This window comes from Kogia breviceps, chromosome 2 (assembly GCF_026419965.1).
Source record: "Kogia breviceps isolate mKogBre1 chromosome 2, mKogBre1 haplotype 1, whole genome shotgun sequence".
Taxonomy (NCBI): domain Eukaryota; kingdom Metazoa; phylum Chordata; class Mammalia; order Artiodactyla; family Physeteridae; genus Kogia; species Kogia breviceps.
In genome coordinates, this window is record NC_081311.1 from 167,949,152 (window position 1) to 167,969,930 (window position 20,779).

The 20,779-nt window shown below is 37.7% G+C and overlaps 1 protein-coding gene across 3 annotated transcripts in view; it reads right to left on the minus strand.

Moving 5' to 3' along the window:
- Positions 1 to 2,217: 2,217 nt before the first annotated feature.
- TRAK2 (trafficking kinesin protein 2) overlaps positions 2,218 to 20,779 on the minus strand; it is a 64,315-nt gene continuing 45,753 nt past the window's right edge. For 2 of the 3 annotated variants that reach the window (XM_067026578.1, XM_059053374.2), the window contains exons 10-16: positions 19,713 to 19,850; positions 17,120 to 17,199; positions 16,618 to 16,815; positions 14,235 to 14,533; positions 12,644 to 12,910; positions 8,706 to 8,811; positions 2,218 to 6,158 (exon numbers count right to left, since the gene is read on the minus strand). In XM_067026578.1, the coding sequence (XP_066882679.1) occupies positions 5,480 to 6,158; positions 8,706 to 8,811; positions 12,644 to 12,910; positions 14,235 to 14,533; positions 16,618 to 16,815; positions 17,120 to 17,199; positions 19,713 to 19,850 (1,767 nt within the window). In that variant the 3' untranslated portion in view covers positions 2,218 to 5,479. The remainder of the gene's footprint in view (positions 6,159 to 8,705; positions 8,812 to 12,643; positions 12,911 to 14,234; positions 14,534 to 16,617; positions 16,816 to 17,119; positions 17,200 to 19,712; positions 19,851 to 20,779) is intronic. The other variant, XM_067026579.1, reaches the window with a different exon arrangement.

Below are 20,779 nucleotides of genomic sequence, written 5' to 3' on the forward strand. Positions count from 1 at the left end.
TCCCACCCAGGGCCTTTGTATCCACTGTTCCCTTGGCCAAGAGTGCTTGCCTGAGGTGCCAAAGTGGCTCCTGCTGGCTTTTTACACAGGGATTGCCCTGACTTCTCTGTATAAAAGAGCAATCCCACCATCACCATCCCCTCCTCCCTATGCCTGTGCTATTTTTCCTCGTAGCACTTGTAGACCTTGGATGGATTAACATGTTTATGGTCATCTCCCTGCCCCTCCCCACTAGAATGTGAGTCCCTGAGAGTGGAGACTTTGCCGTTGTTGGAATATTTTGAATCACAGTTTCATTACTGTGATTGTTCTGTTCATATTTTCTGTTTCTTCTGGTTCAGTCTTGGAAGGTTATACCTTTTTAATCATTTGTTGATTTCTTCCAGGTTGTCCCTTTTATTGGCATAGAGTTGCTTGTAGTAGTCTCTTTGTATTTCTGTGGTGTCCATTGTATCTTCTCCTTTTTCATTTCTAATTTTATTGATTTGAGTCCTCTCCCTCTTTTTCGTGATGAGTCTGGCTAAAGGTTTATCAATTTTGTTTAATTGCGAATGTTGGTGTGTCTAATATTGTCCTAGAGGTCCCCTTAGGCTGTCTTCATTTCTTTTCATTCTTTTTTCTTTATTCTGTTCCGCAGCAGTGAATTCCAGCATTCTGTCTTTCAGGTCACTTATCCGTTCTTCTGCCTCAGTTGTTCTGCTATTGATTCCTTCTAGTGTATTTTTCAGTTCAGTCATTGTATTGTTCACCTCTGTTTGTTTATTCTTTAATTCTTCTAGGTCTTTGCTAAACATTTCTTGCATCTTCTTGATATTTGCCTCCATTCTTTTTCTGAGGACCTGGATCATCTTCACTATCATTCTGAATTCTTTTTCTGGAAGCTTGCCTATTTCCACTTCATTTAATTGTTTTTCTGGGGTTTTATCATGTTCCTTCATCTGGTACATAGTCCTCTGCCTTTTCATTTTGTCTGTCTTTCTGTGAATGTGGTTTTTGTTTCAAAGGCTGCAGGATTGTAGTTCTTGCTTCTGCTGTCTGCCCTCTGGTGGATAAGGCTATCTAAGAGGCTTGCACAAATTTCCTGATGGGAGGGACTGGTGGTGGGTAGAGCTGGGTGTTGCTCTGGTGGGCAGAGCTCAGTAAAACTTTAATCCATTTGTCTGCTGATGGGTGGGGCTGAGTTCCCTCCCTGTTGGTTGTTTGGCCTGAGGCAACCCAGCACTGGAGGCTACACGCTCTTTGGGGGAGCTAATGGTGGACTCTGGGAGGGCTCATGCCAAGGAGAACTTCCCAGAACTTCTGCTGCCAGTGTCCTTGACCCTGTGGTGAGCCACAGCCACCCCCCACCTCTGCAGGAGACCCTCCAACACTAGCAGGTAGGTCTGATTCAGTCTCCTATGGGGTCACTACTCCTTCTCCCTGGGTCCTCATGCACACACTACTTTGTGTGTGCCCTCCAAGAGTGGAGTCTCTGTTTCCCCCAGTCCTGTCACTCCAGTGGGTGGACTTCTGTGGTATAATTATTCTCCAGTTTGTGAGTCACCCACCCAGCGGTTATGGGATTTGATTTGTGATTGTGCCCTTACTACCGTCTCATTGCAGCTTCTCCTTTGTCTTTGGACGTGGGGTATCTTTTTTGGTGAGTTCCAGTGTCTTCCTGTCGATGATCATTCAGCAGTTAGTTGCAATTCCGGTGCTCTTGCAAGAGGGAGTGCATGTCCTTCTATTCCGCTATCTTGAACCAATCTCCATATTTCTAAATGGATATTAAATGAGTTTAAAATAAATACATCAATTAAATTGTGAGAGAGAAAAGAGAACATCAAAGGACTTTTCTGTTAGAATCCAACAATTCTCAAATTTAATTTCTTGGAAATAGTTTTGAAATAGCTAAGAGTATCAATAGTAAATTGTGGACTATAGGTAATGAATTGCTTCATACTTCCTGAGTCTTTTCAAATTAAAGATCTGCATTGACTTTAGATTTTATTTTTTTGTTGCTGATACTTTGCTGAGGAAACAATATGTTTATTCTATTTTTTTAAATCTAAGAAAATAGAATAAGATGTTTACTACTCTTGACCAATGTTGGTTTGTTTTGTGTTGTTTTGACAAATAGAGTTGTTTTCTGTACCAAAAACAACGTAATGGAAAGGAAAGACTTAATGCAGGATTACCTGTGAAAAGAACTGGGACAAAAACACAGAAAGACAAATGAAAATTTAAGAAGATACTCATGTTTATTATCTGATTAACATTTGACAAAGCAAAGGTAGGTGCACAAAGAGCTCTTTTACAAAGTCGATCCCCAGATATCAAACTACAGTATCTCCCTGGCAGCCCCAGAGGGCACCATGCCACTCCCAGGTAGCTGTGCTGGCTATGCAACCACTCAGTGTAGATGCTGCTGTGTTGTACGTGGAGTACAGGCTTGCAGGCATCCGACATCAAAGGAGTGGGCTACTAAACACTAAGAGTTCTAGATCCAGGTGTCAAAAGTCAATGTTATTACCAACAAGTACTAATTATGTACCAGAATGCTCAGAAAAAATAACAGGCTTTCAATACTGTATAAAATACACCTTTTATAGAGAACAGGCTCTTGTGAGCTGTCTTTAACTTATTTCCTCCCTTGGCCAAAGTCTGTTCATTCAGGTCAAATCAAGGACATATAGTACAAAATTTTTTAAAAAACGACTTTAACAATAGTCATTAACTTTTTTCCAAGACCCATGCCTAAGGCTATTTACAGAAGATCTGGGATCACCATAATTCAGGAGAAATTTTAATTCTGAGTTCACAGGGAAGGTATCCCTCCTAGTAGATAATAGGATACTCAGAAATACCTGAGGTATAATCACTGAGACCCTTCAGAAGGAAAAAAAAAAAAAAAAAAAGATCAGAGTTCCCTATACTGGCATTAAAGTACATACACAGTTGATAAAGAAAAACTAAAATGTGAACAGTGCTAAAACATAACAGATAAATTAAGAAGGAACTTGTTACAAGGCTCCAGTTCTTACTATATTTTACACACAATTTCATTATAATAGAGATTCTCATTCTCAACCAAAAATGATTTTAGGTGGAAATTTCAAAAACAACAAAACCCAGTTTCAAAACAGGATTCATTTCTAGAGACGAGCATGCACCAGTTTCCAATCATTGTGTTTCTGGTGGAACAGCAACATCAATTTAATTTCCAAAAACCAAAGTCTGGTTCTCTTTAATCAGACAGGCTTATTTGGCTGTGAATACACCCTTGCCTTGACTCCAAAGTGATCATTTTAGCCTCGGTTATTTTAAAAGGATACTAATTATACAGAACACTCCAAAATCTAGCTTAATTTATAGCTGTTTATATAATATACGTAAAATCTGATAATTTAACACTTTGTACTACTCTCTGGTCCTATACTTTCCTACTTCCTGATGTGTCTTGGAAACTGGTAACAGGAAGATTACTTTCTTAGAGAATAAATAAAAAGATTAAAGAATTGTCTAAAATAAGCACCCCAGTTACTTTATGAAGTAGAAACTCAAATATCATTTAAAATGTGAATTGGAATATTCTAGAAATTTAAACATCAGGAATTCTTCTGGTCCACATTCAGGGACATGTGCGTTCACTTACAGACCAGCTGGAATCCTTTCTGAACATCTCTGTGTATGGTCTGCTGATTTCAGAATGACTGAGCAAGGGGGAGAGAATGGGGAGAGGACACTCTTTTTGTTAAGAAGTTTATTTAGAAAAGTTTATTAAAAGATTCTAAAAATCATGGAAAACTCACACATTTTACTCTTGCATGTGTGTTTTGAGCACATAGCTCTTCCTGAAGGAGAGGCAGCTCAAGAGAGAAGGACCCTCCTCTGGCCTGTAACAGGTGTATGGATGGGAGCCACAGGAGTAACATGCCCATCAAGAATTCTGCAGAAAACTGCCTTTCAGTTTAAGTCAGAACAAAGGAGCAAAACATTTGCTAATGAAGCAATGAAAAGATCAAGTAACACACCTCCCATTTTCAAAAACAACTAGGCCCCTCCTTCATCTTCTCTCCATAATGCCTTTCATGTAACAGCATTTCTTTCTCAACTGCATGGCCAAGATAAAGCCATGTCATCTGATGAGAAGCAGACCTCAGTCAGCAATGCTCAGAAAACAGATCTGTTTTTTCCCAATTCACAGCCTTGCGTCACACTGCTGAAAGCTGAAACCTAATCCCGGAGTTTCACTTTGCCATTTCACATAGTTGAAAAAAGGAATACCAGAGAAAAAGCAAAAGCGTTTGACTTTCTCATCGAAAAAAGTTCATTCTCTAATTCTGCGGATATGAAGAAAAAGGCAGATGTTTTAATTTTATTTTATATTAAAAAAACACAATCTCAAAGAAAGCACCTGGGTTTTACTTCAGTTTATAATAATTTGCTGTGCCTGAGAATTTTTGTGCAAATATATGTCATCTTTCATTAAAAGTATGCATAGCACATTCTGGAAAAAGTTTAGTTGCAACCAACTTTCCTCCCAAAAAAACTTAGAGATAAATACACAACACTCTCTAATTCCTATTGATTGCACTTCTGGTTTAACCCATCCAGCCTCCAAGGAAATTTGAAAGACATGTACAGTAATTATGTTCATACACCTTGGCCAATGCACTTATTCAGAAGAAATATTCTGAAAACAAGTTTCCTTGGTTCCAATGTACCCATATTTTCCTTCTTAAAGTAAATCCCTCCTACCCCCCACTCATGTTGTTTGGGGGGGGTATTGTATAAAAATACAAATTAAAAAAATTAATCCTTATTAATCACAAATGCAAAAGGAACGTGGATTATGTTTGGGATCCCAGTGGCTCAAAGGCCTGAAAACAGAAAGCAAAAAGGGAGTCTCCACTAGTCTGATCTTATGAAAAAGGTAAAATTCCTTGTCGATAATGCAGTGAGCATACTCTTTGATGGAGGTGTAATTTAACCAGACATTAACAGGGGTCAGCAGATAAGCCATCTCACTGTTGTCTCAGTAACAGACTGAGTTTACTCCAGCAACCTTCTAGAACAGCTTTCTAAAGGTAACGGTCAAAGCTGCTCCTTCTTTTTTCCCATCTCCTAACCTGGGTCCTCCCTGCTTATGCTCACCAGAAGTAAATGTGCTAGCTAGTTCAGTATTTCTGGTATGTTCCAATATTACTGAATTTATTTTCTAGTCAATTTTTATTTTCAAGACAAAGAAATACCAACTGGATGACCGCATTAAACATTTCTTCTTTCTCTGCTTCCAAACACTCATGACCTATTCATTTATACTTTCAATTTATCAGACAGACCTCATGCCAATTCTGTTTCCGTTCTTCCACTTTCCCCTTCCCACATTCACAACCCTTCTGCAACATTCCTTTTCTCTCAGACAAGACTACATGTATCAGTGCAAATCTTTCCTTCATGTGCTAACTTGTGTAAGAGGTCAGTCAACTGCTGAACCTCAGTCTTCCTTCAGGATATCCATTTTGGGTGATGATGTGCAAACTGGGGTGCCAAAGCTACCCATCATGACTGGAAGACTCTGATTCCTCCTCAGACCACTCAATAAATTGCTACCTGACTTTAAATAGACAGCAGAGTTTGGTCTTTGAAGACCATTTTCTGCCTCTTGGCTTCTTCCATTTTCCTGGGCTGCAGGGGTCTTGATCACTCTGGCTATCCCCAGTCTTTTCAGCCTGTCCACTAAGTTCATCTTCAACTGGCCAACATCAGGAGGGTTTCGGGACGGTCTCAAGCCATACATCTCCTGGAGGAATGTTTCAGCTGGTCGGGAGGCCAAAAAATTTTCAGAGAGATGCACTCGAGGCTCAACGGGCAAAGGAGAAGGGCAAGGTGAGTGAGACGGTGAATTTGGTGGCGTGGAAGGGATAGCCAGGCCTCTAGGGAGAGGTTGGAGGAGGGGGTCCTCTGAAACTGGGCTGTGGTATGCTTTAGCAGAGATGCCTTGCTTTTGTAGAAGTTTGGCCAAGCTCATGGTGCCGCTGAAGGTTATGGTAGAATCTCGTCGGTTGGTGATGGATTCACCAATGCTGAGCCTATAGGACATAGCAGGAGAATTCACAGCTGTGTTTGATGAACTGCTACCACTACTTCCACAGGATAATGAAGGGAAGCCAGAGCTTTATGTAGAAAGAAAAAACAATAAGCAGGAGAGAGAATTTAAGAATAAAAAGTAATCCCAAGTCAGCATTTAAAGTAATTACAGTAGTTATCCATAGTAAATATAGAGGAACAGGCAACACATCAGTATCTGAGGAATGAAAATTTTGATGTGTTACTTCAATGATTAGTTATTTGTAATTTGTAATTTAGTCATTAACTTATTGAAACATATTTCTTTTCACAGAATATGAGTTTACTGTACTTAGATAACTTTATTATTCTCAAATAATTACTTATTCTTAAATTTTAACTCTTAAAATATGTATCTGTGGAAATACACTATATTTTATAATAAAAAATCAAAGAAATTTAAACATTGAAGAAAGTAAACTTTAGAAATTTTTATTAACATATCCATTCCATAAAGTGAAATACACCAAGAGACAATAATCCGTGATTTAACAATTCTTCAACCTTTTGGAAAATACAATCTTTCATAATTAAACCGAAGATGGTTTTCTAAGGAGACACATTTCTTTTTAATCTGTCAATTTTATATTACTGAGAATAAAGTTCTAATTGTTAAATTTCCAAGAATGCTAATTCCAAACAATAGTAGTATAAGGATACCCATGGAATGAATTTTTCTCAATCTTGACTTAAAGTATGGGTTTCTGGGAAATTAAAAATAATTAAAAGCTTTGACAGCTATTAGAATCTTTCTTCTTATTCTATGTTTTGTTAAAAAGAAAAAAAACTAAATAAACAATCATGTACCCAAGGAAATGGTGACAGAATGGAGAGGGTACTTCTTTAGCAAATTATTCCCCCTTGAGCAAATGTTACCAGCATTTAATATATATACTTTCACTTTAACACAAAATACTCAGAATATCTAGATATCAAGATTTATAAAGATTATGAACAAGATACAAATTTAGGATTAATAAATAAACTTTCTAAAGTACCAACTTGTATTAAAGAAGCAAAATGCAAACAACTTTGACTCCTTGGTTCTGATGTAGTCTGTCTACTGTATTCCCAGTCTCCCACCTCCCTGGTCCTACTTTATTGTAGAATTGCCTGTCTTTTCCTAAACTGTTCATGTCACTAACATACCAAATGATGGTATCAACCTGCAGCGAGAGCCTCCTCAGGAACCAATTTTATAAAACCTGCTATCTTGTTGACTATAAGAACAATGTAGAAAAATTGCAGGTATGCCTGTTTATTATAGACTTGATTGAGGTCTTTATAGGATACCACCCAAATGCTTCCCTAAACAGTCAATTTGCTTCTATCTTATAGACACTGTGAATCATAATATTATTTCCCTCCACATTGGCAGCTAGAAAGCTAAGACTCAAATACATGGCTCACCTTACTTAGCAAGTATATAAGACTTTATAGTACAATTTATACACTAGGTGTATTCCTCTATCCATTTTATATCCTTACTCTTGATTCTTTTTTGCTTCATTTTTCTTCTCTACTTCTAGTTAACATTATCCTGCAAAGTTCTACATATCTCTGGAAATTGCCTTAGATTCTTTTTGGAATTGGTAGGACAGAAATTTCAGCAATATTGCTTATTGTTTTAGTCTGTGTAGTAAATAATTTGGACTGCCCAGAGGGTTCTGGCTTTGCCCTCAGCTTCTGGGAGGTAATCTATGCCATGGATGCTAGAAGTGTGTTTGTTCAGGATGGAGCCTGGCCACACTAGATCTTGGAGTGGACCTGGCCACACCCAATAGCTGTAGGATGTGGACTGGCCATGCCAAGAAGACTAACCATGTGATTTAGGGTAGAAGCCTTGGGTCAGTGGACCTGGAGGTGAGTTATTATAGTTATAGTGAGTTATAGTTATATAGGTAATCAATCAATCATGCCTTACACAGTGAAGCCTCAGTAAAAAAATTCTGGACACTAAGGCTTGGGTGAGCTTCCCTGGTTGGCAATACTCTGTGTGCACTGTCAAACACTGATACCAGGAAAGTAATGACTCCTAAGGACAGGGAGGTTTCATGTGTGGAACCCTCCCAGACTCTGACTTATGTGTCTCTTCCTTCGGCTAATTTTATCCTGTAAACTTTCCCTGTAATAAACAGTAACCACGTGCATAACAGCTTTTAGTGAGTTCTGTGAGTCCTTCTAGAAAATTTATCAAACAAGAGCATGGTTTTGAGAACCCCTGAACTTGCAGGTCATATCAGAAATGAGGGCAGTCTTGTGCGGAGGACTAGTCCCTCCAATCTTGCAGTTTGGCTAACTCTGGATATAGTTTCAGCTGGGTCATTTACTACCTGCCTGCCCTTGGACCAGTCACCTGAACTTTCTATGCCTCATTTTCTTCATTTAGACACTACATACTCGCTTGGCTTGCCTACTTCAAAGAGTTATAATGATCAAATGAGAAAATACAATGTGAAAATATTCTAAAGACAAATTATCACAGTACATTAATTAAAATTCTGGGAATTAAAATGACAGTAATTTAAAAAAGAAATTCAAGAAAACAGAGTTGAGGAAAGAAGTAAGGCCTCAAATTGCCCAGGCTCTCTTACCTGGGGGTAACCTGAGTAATATCAGAAGGATGTAATATCCTACAGGTGGTGAAGGTGAATGTTGAGTTTGTGCAGGACAGACACTTTCCTGGGTTTGAGGTTGCAACTGAAGTAGAGAGTTTTAGGGAATCAAACACAAAATTGAAAGACTAGGTTAATAATGTAAAAAGTTCATCATTACTATTAATAATACAGCATTTATCTGGTGTCTTTTATACAAAAATTCCCAAATCTAGAAATGAAATACACATATTTCATTTTTTCCCATGAATTTATTTATTTATCTTTGGCTGTGTTGGGTCTTCGCTGCTGTGCGTGGGCTTTCTCTAGTTGTGGCGAGTGGAGGCTAATCTTTGTTGCGGTGTGTGGGCTTCTCATTGGAGCACAGGCTCTAGGCACGTGGGCTTCAGTAGTTGTGGCACACAGGCTCAGTAGTTGTGGCTTGCGGGCTCTAGAGCGCAGGCTCAGTAGTTGTGGCGCATGGGCTTAGTTGCTCCCCAGCATGTGGGATCTTCCTGGACCAGGGCTGGAACCTGTGTCCCCTGCATTGGCAGGCGGATTCTTAACCACTGTGCCACCAGGGAAGCCCTACATATTGTATTAGTATCCACTGGTTAGTATATAGCTGAATCCTTCAATAATCTGAAGCTGTAATTCAAAAGGATTTAATATAGCTTAGAAACAAGAGAAAAACACATTGTGAAAAAATACATTAAAAAAATATACCAAACCAAGAACTAGTCATCCAATCTTTCTAGCCAAACTATCTACTCCAGTGGTTCTCAAAGTGTTGTTTGCACCTTGTGTGAGTCTACAGGTCAAAACTACTTTCATAGCAATGTTAAGATGCTGTCTGCCTTTTTGACTGCATTGGCACTTGCACTGCTGGTGCAAAAGTAATAGTGGGTAAAGCTGCTGGCTCCGTAGCACAAATCAAGGCAATGGCACAAAGCTGTACTAGTATTCATCACTATTGTCCAATTACAGTAGGAAAAAAAGCCAAATTCATATCAGAATGTCCTGCTGAAGCAGTAAAAATTATTTATTAAATCTTGAACCTTGGGGGACTTCCCTGGTGGCGCAGTGGTTAAGAATCCACCTGCCAGGGGCTTCCCTGGTGGCACAGTGGTTAAGAATCCACCTGCCAATGCAGGGGACACAGGTTCAAGCCCTGATCCGGGAAGATCCCACATGCCACGGAGCAACTAAGTCCGTGCACCACAACTACCGAGCCTGCGTTCTAGAGCCCACGAGCCACAACTGCTGAAGCCCGTGTGCTCTAGAGCCCATGCTCTGCAACAAGAGAAGCCACCGCAATAAGAAGCCCGCACACTGCAATGAAGAGTAGCCCCGGCTCACCGCAACTAGAGAAAGCCCGCGCACAGCAACGAAGACTCAACACAGTCAAAAATAATAAATAAATTAAAAAAAATAAATTTATTAAAAAAAAATCTTGACCCTTGGGCTTCCCTGGTGGCACAGTGGTTAAGAATCCACCTGCCAAGGCAGGGAACACGGGTTCAAGCCCTGGTCCAGGAAGGTCCCACATGCCGCGGAGCAACTAAGCCTGTGTGCTGCAACTATTGAGCCTGTGCTCTAGAGCCCGTGAGCCACAACTACTGAGCCTACATGCCGCAACTACTGAAGCCCGTGCGCCTAGAGCCTATGCTCCGCAATAAGAGAAGCCACTGCAATGAGAAGTCCGCACACCGCAATGAAGAGCAGCCCCCGCTCGCCGCAACTAGAGGAAGCCTGTGCGCAGCAACGAAGACCCAGAGCAGCCAAATATAAATTAATTAATTTAAAAAACAATCTTGACCCTTGAATCATTTTAATATTCTGTGTGATGAAATGGGAAGTAAGCATTAAGCACTCTGCTTTATACAGAGATACAATGGTTATCTAGAGGAAAAGCACATGTGCAATTTTTACATTTTTTCACAGAACACCATTTTTACTTGAAAGAACAATTAATACAAAAACTACAGTTATTCAGACTTGGATATCTGGCAACATTTTCTTGAAAAAGAATGTAGTGAGCCTGTCTCTTCAAGAAAATAGCTGACAGGATTTGCTGCCAGTGACAAAATTTCAGTGAAAATAAGTGTTTGGTAGACTTGTATCCATCGCTGAGAGCTTGAAAGCTTCCTAATACTAAAAGACTTACCCAATGAGACAGGTGGTGATATTATATGATTTTAATATATTCTATAATGAAATGGGTCAACATTTGGAAGATCTGCATAACTCAGTGAACCAATATTTTCCAAATGACCAATGCATTATGTTAACAAAATCATGCATGAGTAAAAGATGCATTCAAAGAGCAGGACAGACTAATAGATTTTAATGTGACAAAGTACGAAAAATTCACTGATAGGGTTTTAGATTCACATTGCTACAAACCTTAAAGACACTACCACTTATCAAGTTTTGGTGGAATATCAAAGAATATCCACAAATACCTGAAGCAGCTATTAAAATACTCTTTCCTTTTCCAACCATGTATCTGTGTGAGGTTGTATTTCCTTTCTTTTTTTTAAACTTTAAATTCTTTTTATTTCATTTTATTTTTCTATTGATGTATAGTTGATTTACAATGTTCTGTTAGTTTCAGGTATATAGCAAAGTGACTCAGTTACATAAATATATATATATTTTTTCTTTTTTATATTCTTTTCCCTTATGTGTTATTACAAAATATTGAGTATAGTATATTCCTGTGCTATACAGTAGGTCCTTGTTGGTTATCTATTTTATATATAGTAGTGTGTATATGCTAATCCTGAACTCCTAATTTATCCCTCCCCACCCCCCTCTCCCCTTTGGTAACTATAAGTTTGTTTTCTATGTCTGTGGGTCTATTTCTGTTTTGTATATAAATTCATTTATATCAATTTTTTTACGATTCCACATATAAGTGATATCATATGGTATTTGTCTTTCTCTTTCTGACTTACTTCACTCAGTATGATAATCTCCAGTTCCATCCATGTTGCTGCAAATGGCATTATTTCATTCTTTTTTATGGCTGAGTGGTATTCCATTGTATATATGTACCACATCTTCTTTATCCATTCATCTGTTGATGGACATTTAGGTTGCTTTCATGTCTTGGCTATTGTAAATAGTGCTGCAATGAACACTGGGGTGCATGTATCGTTCCAAATTATGGTTTTCTCTGAATACATGCCCAGGAATCATATGGTAGTTCTATTTTTAGCTTTTTAAGGAACCTTGACACTGTTCTCCATAGTGGCTGCACCAATTTACATTCCCACCAACAGTGTAGGAGGGTTCCTTTTTCTCCACACTCTCTGCAGAATATATTATTTGTAGACTTTTTGATGATGGTGAGGCTGTATTTTCTTCATACTCCTCAACCAAAACAACATATTGTAATAGGCTGAATGTAGAAGCTGACACAAGAATCCTGCTATCTTCTGTTATGCCATAAATTAGAGACTTGCAAAACTGTAAAACTAAACCACTTTGTAAACTACTTAAAAAAGCACAGCTATTTTTCATAAAACATATTATTTGTGTTAACATGTAACTCTTTTAAAATAATGAGTTAATAAATATTTTTATAATTTCTCAGTTTTGATTTCTAATAGGTAAATATTGGTAGATACAACCCACACAGACGCTCTCTGGAATTCTTAACGATTTTTAAGAGTGTAAAGAGATCCTGAGTCCAAAAGTTTTGTGAACCACTGGCTGAATTGCTCTCTCCCTGCCTATCTATTTATGCCGGTTGGCTAAGAAGTGGAGAGAATTAGAAGGGGCACTTATGTTATAGATTTCTATTGTCTTATATTCAAGACTGAGTACACTCCAGTAAGATTTATATAGAGGCAGTCAGCTGACCATACAGTTATGCAGAAGGCAAAGTACTTCTGGTTACTAGACTACACTCAACCAAGCACTCTTCTCACCTGTAACTGGACCACCAGCTGAAGTCATGGGCGGCAGGAAGATTCCCGTTACTGGCTGGGATATTGATGGTTTCTGTTCCACTTGAAGAGGTTGCTGAACCTGAAAAGTGATACCTTCCTCTTCATCTTCTTCTAAATCTGAGAGGTGATAGATGGCATCCTTGGGCAACTGGGTAAAGCCTTTAGTGATGACACCTGGTCGTGGGTCAAGAATGGTTCCTAAATTTGGTTGAGCAAGCTGCTGCCATTGGTGCAGAGTTTGTGATCCTGAGTATGCAAACCAAAAAAGGAACATGTTTTAAATTTCCCACAAATATTAAATGTTGAAAGAAGCTAAAACTGTATGTGTAAAAAAGTAATGATAATAATAAAACTACTTATCTGGTCTTAATATTTTGGTAAAATTTATAAATTAAAGTTATCTGTGGAAGATTAACAAGATGATAAAGGTATGAATAATAATCTGTTCATTTCAAAAGTTAATTTTAAAAAGGAAATCTAAAGCAGGGGTGAAAAAAACCAAGACAATACCCTTAATAGGAACTAGGATGCTAAGGCAGTGATGAGAAAGAAGATAATGTATCATGTCGGGTTGTATTTTCCCAGGTGACAAAAATCAATACTCCTTTGTCCTGGAACTATGCCTATGAACTTTGAACTCAAAAGCCAGGCTCCTAGGTTGGAAGGCACCTTGAATTACCATGGTTTTTTTAATATATTTCTCAAGACTCATATGTGCTCATGACTCTTGTTTCACCAGGTTCTCAGGGAGAGTAGGAAAGTGAAGGAGATGATAAAAAAGGAGGATCAATCCTCATGGTTTCTGTCTACGAATACTGGTGAATGATCATCCCAAGTACCTGCACCAGATGCAGTATCTAACTGTCACTAATAGTCATATAATCCTAAAAATGGCAACTCTGACAAATACCTGTACTGACTATTAATGAATAAAACGAACTTATAGCACCTTTGAGTTTGAGGGGCCCTTATAGGTTACTGACTCAAAATGTTGTCTAATGCAGACTCTTTCACGATAATAGCAGAAGATCATTTGAATATTGTCAATATTCCATAAAACAAAGAGATCTGTTTCGAATTCAAGTTCTTAGGAGAAAATAGAAACTGACCTGAAGTTAACAGAACTGAACAAAAGAAAAATACAGACACATATCTCTAAGTAACTGACACTTTTTGGGCAAAGAACTCTTTTTTGAAAAGGAAGGTAGAGATGAAGCATTACATATAGATTATTCTTATTCATCTATCATATCCTGTTTATCTTACCATGAAAACTGCTATCAAGGATATTCCTTAGCAAAGGACAAGAAAAGATTACTCCTCCTCCCTCACAATTGTAAAAAAACAGTATCAGTAGAAGAGAACTGACAGCTGATGGCTTGGAGAATGCAAATCTCTTCATTCATTTTCCACAAAGTTCTGCACGGTCACACAAACAGCAAAGACTTAGGGATAAGAAAGACGTCTTCTGCACTTAGGGTTCTTATAATTACAAGAGAAATCTCAATTCCAGGGGAAGGCAAAGCCAATAAACAACATGGCTTAGAAACAGCCCTTCCTTACTTATTACCTTCAAGGGGCTTGACAATTTGCAATTTTTCAGGCATAAAACCTCGAAGGCAACTGGCATTGCTCAGGTCTGTGATCTCCGACTGGTCGGTGCAGAGGGAGGCAATGCTCTCTGTGGGGATGCCACAGTCACTTCCCCCTTCTTTCTGGCCATCCAGAACCTGGATCTTCCGTTGCCATTCTTCAGCAAAGAACTGCTTCTCACTTAAGTAGTTCTGTCGCCGCAGACTCAGGCGATGAAGGGCTGTAGCCAAATCGCTCTCTGCAGAGCATCCTGGTTGACAGACCTTCTGGACGTTCCTATGGGAAAAACACATTCACTGATGAGATCTGTGAGGGTCATAAGCATATCATAGACCTCTCCTTTCCACAATGGTGAATGTTCAATAGATTGATCTTAAAAACACATATCTTGGGCTTCCCTGGTGGTGCAGTGGTTGAGAGTCCACCTGCCAATGTAGGGGACATGGGTTCGTGCCCCGGTCCGGGAAGATCCCACATGCCACAGAGCGGCTGGGCCCGTGAGCCATGGCCGCTGAGCCTGCGCGTCCGGAGCCTGTGCTCCGCAACAGGAGAGGCCACAACAGTGAGAGGCCTGCGTACCGCAAAAAAAACCAAACAAAAAACAAAAAACACACATATCTTTTCTTAGATACCTGGAATACAGAAACAGTAACAACAAACCCAAATCTCTAATATATATATAATATTTTTATTTTTTATAGATTTATTTATTTATTTATTTATTTTTGGCTGCACTGGGTCTTCGTTGCTATGCGCGGGCTTTCTCTGGTTGCGGCGAGTGGGGGCTACTCTTCATTGTGGTGCACGGGCTTCTCTTGTTGCGAAGCATGGGCTCTAGGCACACAGGCTTCAGTAGTTGTGGCACACGGGCTCAGTAGTTGTGGCTTGCGGGCTCTAGAGTGCAGGCGCAGTAGTTATGGCGCATGCGCTTAGTTGCTCCATGGCATGTGGGATCTTTCCGGATCAGGGCTCGAACCTGTGCACCCTGAATTGGCAGGTGGATTCTTAACCACTGCGCCACCAGGGAAGCCCATATATATAATGTTTTTATAGATCATTTCAAGTGACTTCAGATAGGCAAAACTATATTATGGTTTTTTTTGTTTGTTTGTTTTTTTGTGGTACGTGGGCCTCTCACTGTTGTGGCCTCTCCCATTGCGGAGCACAGGCTCCGGATGCGCAGGCTCAGCGGCCATGGCTCACGGGCCCAGTCGCTCTGCGGCATGTGGGATTTTGTATTTATTAACTTTTCTGTTTCACTTAATTTATGAACCTACAGATAATGACCATCTATAAATTCAGTTTAGCTAGTCAAAAAGCTAAATATTATTATATCTCACTGATTCTATAATACCATTGAAGACAAGAGGTACCATTATTTTATGTACTAAGAAAGAAAAAAATGCTACCCATTAAACTATGACATGTCATTAGCTGCAAAAGATAAAAAATTTCAAAAATATTAAAATGTCAAAAAATTTACTTTAAGGCATAGAATCCTCTATGAATATTACAAACATTTAAAAGAAACCAACAAGATCTGTAAATACTGCATTTTCATAGTTCTGCAATACAGTTTTTCACTTATTAACATTTAAAAAATTGGCGGTATCTTACAACTGATACCAAAAGAAAGAGTAGCAAGCCAAGCTTTAGTTATTCCATGTGTGAATTCACACTGATCTGTTTGTTAGATCTTTTCATAAGGTAACTGTGTACAATGAGGTAGTATTGAAACATCAAGCTATTGTGTATATAGAATCTACCCCTAAGACCAGGTAATAAAATTGAAAACCCAAGGTAATGGATTTCTGCATTAAGAAAGACTTCCCTCAGATGCCAAACATCTAATTTTCAAAACCTTTCAGCAGACAATCCAGTCATTCTCTTTAATTTCTAGTTATACAAAATTCAATGAACTGAATTAATAAAAAGCAGAAAAAAATCTAAATTTAAATAAATAGGAAATTAAGAGCAATCTAGTTTTCCTCAATAGGTATTCCAGATTATTGTTTATCCTAATGGCACCAAAGCAACTGAAATTAGAAGCATGGGTTATGAGAAAGTGTCATGTAATGCTATGCATAACTTCCAATGACCAAACAGATTCAAACAAATTTGACTTTGAACACAAAGATTTAGACTCAAATTTTGCCAAACCAGAGACGAAAGTAGTAAAGAATTTTATAGTTCAATGAAAACTCCATTTTGAATACACCTAATTAAATTTTTTCACTCCAATGATCTAACAAATAATGATACAGGGAATCATTACTGAATGAAAACTGACAGTTCCAGAACTTCCTTGGGACAACACAGAGCAATGCTGGAATTTGAGTGTGTGAATCTATGTTTCTTACCCTGGATCTTCCTCCAAGTTACTCTTCTGGATTGTTTTGTCCTCTGTTTGTTGTAAACCAGATTCAAAAGGTTTTGCTGTCATGATGACACTTGAACGGTTGGAGCCTGGAATGGGTAGCAGAGCTGGGAATGGGACAGAGCAGCTCCGTGTGTCATTGGCAACCCTGACAGTATCAAATACTCGTTTCTGTTGGGCTCTGTCAAAAGAGAAGTGTTAATTATTGCCACTGCCTACCACTGGAGTGCTTTAGAAAAGAGACATGTAAGTGCAGTTAATTAAAAATAAAGCCACCCTGAAGAGCCTCTGAAGTTTTGGAGAAATTATTAGCAAATAAATTTCAGAAGAAGAGAATGCTCTCACAGATGCGAGCACTACGAGGAAAAAACTGAATAGTAAGCAGATTTACTACTGAATCTCATAATACCAATCACTATGGATTGTGGCTTCTGTTTAATTTCCATCCCAATGGTTGATTAACAACACATGTGATCTGAACTTACTTTAGCTTAAAGAGAGAAGATTCCTCATCCGAACTCAACTTCTTACGCATGGTCCCCTCAATCTCAGCTGCCAGGGATTCCTGAGAAAAAGAGTTTGATGTTACTAACAGTTATTATCTAAGAAGCCTGTTAGGAGAAATAAACTATCTTTAAATTATTTAACGGAGTTTCCAGAATCCAATACTTGCAGGGTTATAATAAAAGAAAACAGTCACAGGCTAAAATGCAGGGGAAGAAAAGAGATATTCTGGAAATGTAACTTTTAACAAGAACCAACTACCTTTTCAGATATATTTTTACAAGAAAGCAGTGGGAAAAACCAATTATGATAAATAAATGTATTACATATGCAGACACACAAAAATAAAAGGTTTGAAAGGTTATAAACCAAGATGTTAATAGTGATTCTGTGGAGGTCAGGATTTGATGGTATTTAGCAATTTCTTTTTGCTTCTCTGTAATTTCTAACTTTTCTATAATAAACATGTAAAGCTTTTATAATATAAAAAATTGTTAAAAGAAAAATAAGTAAGCTTCCCTTTCCCCTGGTCAGGGATGAAGATTCAACTAGAATGGGTGTCATGCTCAGTGGGGCTGTGCTAACAATGACTAGAATTGGAGGTACTGGTGTGAACTCATGATTTTAAATATACATATAAACATAGGTATGAATGTAAAGATAGATATAGATGTGTTTATGTGGGTGTATATGAACCTACACATATTTCCTAGTTCTATCTGTTGAGGGGACCTCAAAGCAATGGTACTCTAGTGGCATTGGATACCTAGCACCCAGATTTTGGATTCCAAATATCATTTCTCATTAAAAATAACCAGAGCTCCTTGGAGAATGGCTGATCCCAGGACTGGGCCAGGGAAAGGGCAAGAGGAGCTTGAAGGAGATCCCACTGGTCATATCTTGGACAATTTAAGTATCAAAATAAAAAATAGTAATAATGGATTAAATCCACAGATTAAAATAGGAATCCCTGAGTCTATACTGACATAACCAAATGAACAAATGAATAAATAAATGACACAGAAAAGCTCTAACTTATAAAAGAATGCCAATTAAAAAGAGTTGAAAAAAATGATGGAATTAAAAAGTCACCATTGGCAATTATCACAGTAATAACTGAGTCAGATACATCCCCATCAACGGGTGCTAAAACTAGTGGGTAAAGGCTTGATGAGGAAAAGAATATTCAAACAGTCTCAAAGCATTACCCCCAAAATAGTACCCCCCAAATAGTAATTTTGATCACTTGGTTAAGGTAGTATCTGACAATTTTCATCAATGCAAAGTTAATTTAGTAACAGTAATTCAATTAACTATTAACAATGATTAACTTTACAGTAGAAAAAACTGGCAGATACTACCTTAACCAAGCAATCAAAGTTAATTAACATCATCAGCAATGGGAAAAAGAGACAATGTGTGCCTTCTGATACAATGTTCTGAGAAGAACATGGCATTATTTCTGCTGAAAATGCATTACCTAAATCTAATTGTGGGGAGACAACAGAAAAACCCAAACTGAGGACATTCTACAAAGGTCATGAAAGACAAAACAAAGACAGAAGAACTGTCCCTGATTGAAACAACCAAATGCAATGTATCCTTCAAAGGAGACTGTTGGGACAATTGGCAAAATTTAAATGGGTTCTGTGGATGAGACAGTGATAGTATTGTATCAATGTCAATATGTAGAAGTTGATGGTTATATGTGGTCATGTAGGAGAATGTCCTTGAGAGTATCCTCGTTTTTAATAAATACACATAGAATTATTAAGGGGTAATAGGGTTCTCTGCAACTTACTGTTAATGGTCCAGAAAAAATAAGAGAACAATATGACAAATGTAGTAAAATATTAAATTTGAGAAATCTAGATGAAGGATATATGAGTTTTTTGTGCTATTGTTGGAACGTTATCCTAAGTTTAAAATTACCTCAAAATTAAAAAATATTCTGCCCCAATATTCTCTAGAAAATCTATTATAATTTATAGTTTTAGTCTTTTAAAAAATTTCACAGGATTGCACGTAAGTGTTTAAGAACTAGATTACTAAAATAACTCTTTGAACCAACATTACAAATTTGGGCATAAACTCAGAAGTTTTCATTAATTTCTTTATTAAAAAAAAAAGATTGTTTATTGAGGAATCAAATCAATATGATTCCTGCTCTCATGGGGCTTACACTCTAACTGAAGTTAAATATAGACAGAAACTCAAGATCTGTTAAAAGAGGTTTTAAATGTTCAGAGCACTATTTGAATAAGTGGTATGTGGTGGGATTAGGGTAAGGAGGATGATTGAAGTTTAAGTAACTCTATGGGACACAGACCTAAACTTAATTTCCTTAGGGTTCATCTCATACAATAAATCTGGAAGGTCAACCGTTAGAAGGAAGGCTACAGTAAATAAAGAGTATTAAGGTAGATACAGATATGCAAATGAAGCCCTAAATTAATAATTAAATTCAATTAACAAGGACAAACCATGTTACCTCTTCTCAAGATGCTTTACACCATTAGAAACCATATTACTCTCAGGACCATCTAATCTCAAGTTTCTTTCTCAGTTCCTTACCCCAGAAAAAACTCCGTATGGCTGGGAGAAGTAGAGATGAGCAGCAGGGCCAGATCTATTCCGAAGTTCCTTTATTTCTTCTTGGGATTCATGTAACATTCCCAGACACTCTACATTCCTGTCTTGTAACTCATGCAGCTGAAAGATAGGATGGCAATTAGTGTTCCTGATTATATTCTCAAAATGACAATGGGGAAAAAAATCCCATTAGGATAAGTTTAAATTTTATCCAGAGGACTAATTTTATGAATTTAAATTTAATACAAAGACTCTGAAACAGACTAAGCAAGGAAAGTATATATATTTCAAGCTGCCAGATTTAGAGGTGTCTTGGCCAGAATTATATATATGCGTGATTTCCTAAAAACGTGAAATGTAGCTGAGACAACCATAACTGTCAATTCAATATTTAATGCTTCCTATCCTTAAAAAAAAAATTCTAGAGGAAGTATAATAGCTATGGCCAAGTTAGTTTAGTGGAATATTGGATATGTATATTTTTAAACATAATGAACATGAATGAACTCTGAAGTCTGTAAATGACAAGATCAAGTCTACAAAGTATTTAATAAGATGTCAGGGTGCTCAATCATCCTAAACAAGTAGTTTCTTCTCCCTTGTTTCAAAATTTTTTTAATAGTTAGATACACAAGCATGTTAAAAGAGTACATAATTTTCAGAGAACATTTTAACTTCAAAAATTTCTTCAAGTGTGTTATGTGGACTAGATCATCAGCATCACTAGGGCTAAGGGTGCTTATTAAAAATGCAGATTATCTTATTTTAAAAACTGTTGGGTTAGTTAATATAGACCTGTAAAAGGGTCATATATTCCTAAAGAATCTTATAAACTCAAGGTTTTCCTATTAATCAAGAAGGATGTTGTCTTGTTACTATTATTTTAGAGACAGAATCTTTAAAAAGCTTTACTTCTTAGATCTCATAATTTTCAGCTTAAACTTCTGTTGTTGTTTTAAATCTGGTTATCACCTTTAGCCATTCTTATTCACAAAGAAGAAAGGAACTATTCATTCCTCCCCTCCCATATAACACAAGATAAAGGAAGA